Source organism: Nestor notabilis, unplaced genomic scaffold (assembly GCF_000696875.1).
Source record: "Nestor notabilis isolate BGI_N333 unplaced genomic scaffold, ASM69687v1 scaffold12733, whole genome shotgun sequence".
NCBI classification, from domain to species: Eukaryota; Metazoa; Chordata; class Aves; order Psittaciformes; family Psittacidae; genus Nestor; species Nestor notabilis.
The window spans coordinates 49,220-53,329 of NW_009921537.1; the positions used below are offsets into that span (position 1 = coordinate 49,220).

General features: G+C 35.9%; 1 protein-coding gene across 1 annotated transcript in view; it reads right to left on the reverse strand.

Annotated features, from left to right (window-relative positions):
• ITGA1 (integrin, alpha 1) overlaps nt 1-3,021 on the reverse strand; it is a 39,799-nt gene extending 36,778 nt beyond the window's left edge. The window contains exons 1-2 of the mRNA XM_010011209.1: nt 2,940-3,021; nt 2,203-2,323 (exon numbers count right to left, since the gene is read on the reverse strand). Coding sequence (XP_010009511.1) covers nt 2,203-2,323; nt 2,940-3,021 — 203 coding nt within the window. The remainder of the gene's footprint in view (nt 1-2,202; nt 2,324-2,939) is intronic.
• Nucleotides 3,022-4,110: the final 1,089 nt, after the last annotated feature.

Here is a 4,110-nt window from a genome sequence, read left to right on the forward strand (position 1 = left end):
TGTTTTTGTTCTCAAATCTCCATTAGCTAGACTAGATAGCCCAGCATTGCTCAGCAGATAACAACTGGCTCCATTAAATATGTAAGGAAGAACTTGGACTAGATTAGAATTCACAGCATACACAGGAAAGCATGTGTACTTTAGGAGTAAGAGTTCAGTAAGATTTGATCCTGAACATTTAGGTGATTGTGAAGAGTTGTCAAGAGAACCATTTCAACATTTAATCATGAATTAATGAGTCCAGACAGAAGATACTTGAATATAATGACATAATAGGTAAAATGTAGCCTGCAGATTAAAAAAAAAAAAAAAAAAAAGACAGGAGAATTTTAACCCAGTACACAATTCAGCTTCTAAAAAGCCCATACTGGAATAGTCCATTGTGATCCATTAATATTTTTTCATTAATAATAAATTTACTAATTCTGAAGAAAAATTAAATACTCTGAGTACATACGAGATCTTACTGCTCTTTCAACTATATGCTGCAATGTATCCATTTATTACACCACACTTAGGAATGGGAACCACAGCCTTCCATTTAAATGCAGAGAAGCTGAGTGAGCTTGACATCCCATGGGAGGTAGTCAATGCTGAACAGGATCATGTCCCTGTGCTGTTCTTTTCCCAGAAAAAAAAAGGGTGCCATGAACAGACAGAAGAGGTCTGAAAGGCCATTTTGACTTTTTGCAGTGGGGATTTTTTAGGAGACCACAGTTATATTGAGAAACAACTGCAGCCAGGTTCGCAGAACTTCTGTTGCTGCAAAGCCCTGTCTGTAGTATCTAGGTAGCATTATAGCAGTTGATAAAGCATCACAAAGCTGCATTCTATATTAAAATGTCAATCTTCAGATTTCCTGCTCTGGATGTTCCTATGCTGAAAGCATCTTGGAAGCCTGCCAATTTAACAGCAGCTATGGAGTTAATTTCAGAGATGTTCAGATCTAGTACACTAGTTTAGATTCCTGTCTCCCTTCAGCTGCTGAAGAGTTGCCATTTCCAGATCATATTATTTTTCGCTCTTGAATGGTTTCAGGACAGTTTACAACAATATAGCTTACTTTGCAAAATCCCAGCTCCTAGGACAGATACCGCTTCCTGAAGGTCTAAATTAGCTCAAAGAAGGTCATTATTATTCTCCCATGACCCTTACCCTTCAACAAGGATGCAAACAACAGCTAGCATTTTCAAAAGCAAGCTCTGCAGTTTCGATTCTGTGAACATCCCCTGTGGCTAGTGGTTAACACTGAGTCACAGTGGTGGCCAGAGTCCTGGCATCAGGCAGCCCTTGCACTTGTGTGAGGGATTGCTCAGATGCTGAGGAACAGCCCAACCTGGCTGTCACACAGCCAGGTGCCTGTCGTCCCAGGCTGCCCACGGGAGCCCTTGGATTTACCAAGAATATCAAATTACTGGCAAAGCTCTGGGAAAACCAGAGCAATCTGCAAATAATCATGGAGACCTCAGGATTCCCAAACCTTTTACCATGAAATTGTTATTTCAGTCCTCCAGCCCAGTGGTTAGCCTATGAAGTTTATTTTTACAAGAGAAAAGCATAAGCAGGTATTTATCAAAAGGCCCAGAAGAAATTATACCAGTTAGCATGCCAAAATGTAACTTATCATTCAGGAGAACAAGAAGGAAAGACAGGTTAAGAAGGCTCCAAGTTTCAAATATGAATGTATTATTAATTGCAAGACATAACTAGCCCTCCAAAAGGAAGGGTAGAGTACTGTATTAATAAATATTTTGACAGGGAAAATCTTCCCATCAGTTAAAATCTCAGTTCAGACAACCTCTGACAGAAAACTTGAGAAAAAAATACATAATACAGATTGGTTAGGTAAAATAGACGCAATTTCAGTGTCAACATATTAACACAAGGAAAGATAATGATTTTGTTTGGGAAACAGAAAAAAGAGGGCTCAGGCAAAACACAGAACTTTCTCAGCTCCATCAAGGAGGGAATTTACTCGCTTTGTGAACTCTTATCTTTGAGGAAATGAATGTAGATATAAATTTGGATATTTCAGCCTCCAAATGTTTCCATATTTCCTTATGACTGCATTAGTTTAAGAAATACAACTGGCAAAATCTGACCCTTTTATATCAGGCATTCTTACAAATAATAGTATAATGTCTGAGTCACTGAATACCTGATAATTTGGAGTTTCCATTTAAGAAAAGAAAAACAGCTTACCATTTCCCTTCCTCATTTTCATACTGTTGGACTGTGTACCCGAACATGTCTTCCAGAGGCCCACTGAAGGTCATTGCATTTTTCACATCAACATTGGAAGAGCCAACGAGGTGAAAGAGAGCTTAAAAAAAAAAAAAAAGTAATATGTAGCAATACACATAAAACCCCAGACTTTTCAGAAGGCAGTGTTCAGTTACAACTTAACTGAGGGTACAAGACAGGGGTTGAAAGTGGCATACGCATACATATGCAGCTAAATTCAGAAATGTTAGCAACCAGACTTCTGTATCCAAAACCAATTTTGCAAAATCCATCACTCATTTGTAAATCACAATTCAAATAACATTAAGTAGAATATTATTACCTTTAATAGTAAATAATTTTTTTTGTTACTTTTACTCCTTATAGCTTCACTCATTCCTAATGTAAGAATTATAAACAAAATGTTCCTTCCCTCATTCAAGGTAGTAGTTCTCAAATTTTTATAAATTTGAGAATTAACTAATTTTCAACTGTTTGCAGAAGACACACATAGGAAAAGACTGTGGAAAAGCTTGCAGATGTACTTAGTTGTAATCTATATTGGAGAAAAAGGATATAGTTTTCTCTTTATTCTATTCTAGAGTACTTGTAAACTTTTCATATTTGGAAAAGAATAGAATAAATTTTTAAAGCAACCAGATGTTGTTATCTCAAATACACCTGTATGTGACTATTTGCAGAAATCCAACGTTTACCCACATAGGAAAAATTGCTCTGCAACTGGACTATGATGAGATCAGTCATAAGAACAGATGCTTCTTCAGGCTGATTTCCCATACTCTAAAGCTCAGTGACCATCAACAGGGAAAATACTGTAAAAATATGGCTGTATTGCAAGTTTCAGAAAAAATGAGGTACCTAGGGTGAAAACTTCAGTTTCAAGTGATAATCATAACCCAGTGTGGGGCTCATTAAGAGGCCAAAATTACTAGTTATGTATAAAAATAAGGCTAATTCTCTTTATTTTTTTTATTTCTTATAGTGATCTCTTCCATCTTTGTCCTGTTGAAGTCAATTTCAAAAGCAACCACTGACTGCTGCTGCAGAGCTGTGTATTTAATTCACAGAAGCCAAAAACTATTTAAATTTGTAGAACACCAAGACTACTTAAAACCACAATTATATACAACTTTCACTTTATTTCAAAGAAGCATTTTATGATAATTCACTCTTATTTAAATTACACAAAAATAGCCAAATCCATACTATTTGCTGCATGTCAAAGATCCTAAATAATGTCCAGTTACTAAAATACATCTGTGTTATTCACCACTGAGATGATATTCTCACAGAAAGCTTGTTTCTATAATTAAGCTCCCAAGTGGTCAATGCTAATCCATCTCTCTCAGCATCTTATTTCCTGCGTAATGCAGCAAAATTATCACAGAAGACTATTTATCACTCAGTAGGCATTTCCAGTTTCACTGGACAGCAAAAAAGGAAAAGTTTCCTTTGTGTTAAAAATAACACAAATGGAAGTTTTCTTCCTACAGTCAGAGTCAGGAAATACAAAGAAGTGAACAAACTAAAACAGAGCTTATTTTGATTCTCCAGAAAAGATTCATTACAAGTGATAAGAAAAAATTCATGGCTGTTAGTCTGATGGGAAATAATGTGCCAGAAAAGTAATCCATGCATCTTTTGTCTTCCTTAAGCATTTATGCTTAAAGAAATTCTGCTATCCCTGTTCATTTGCACTAGGTGTTTTCATCCCTTATGCTTGGTCATCAAAGCATAATTAAAATCAACAAAATCAATCTTAAAAAATTCACTCATCACTGGTTCAAATCTTTCCCCCTTTCTCACCTTACAATGATATTTGTAACATATTATGATATGAAATACTAAAGACCACAGATTCCAGCT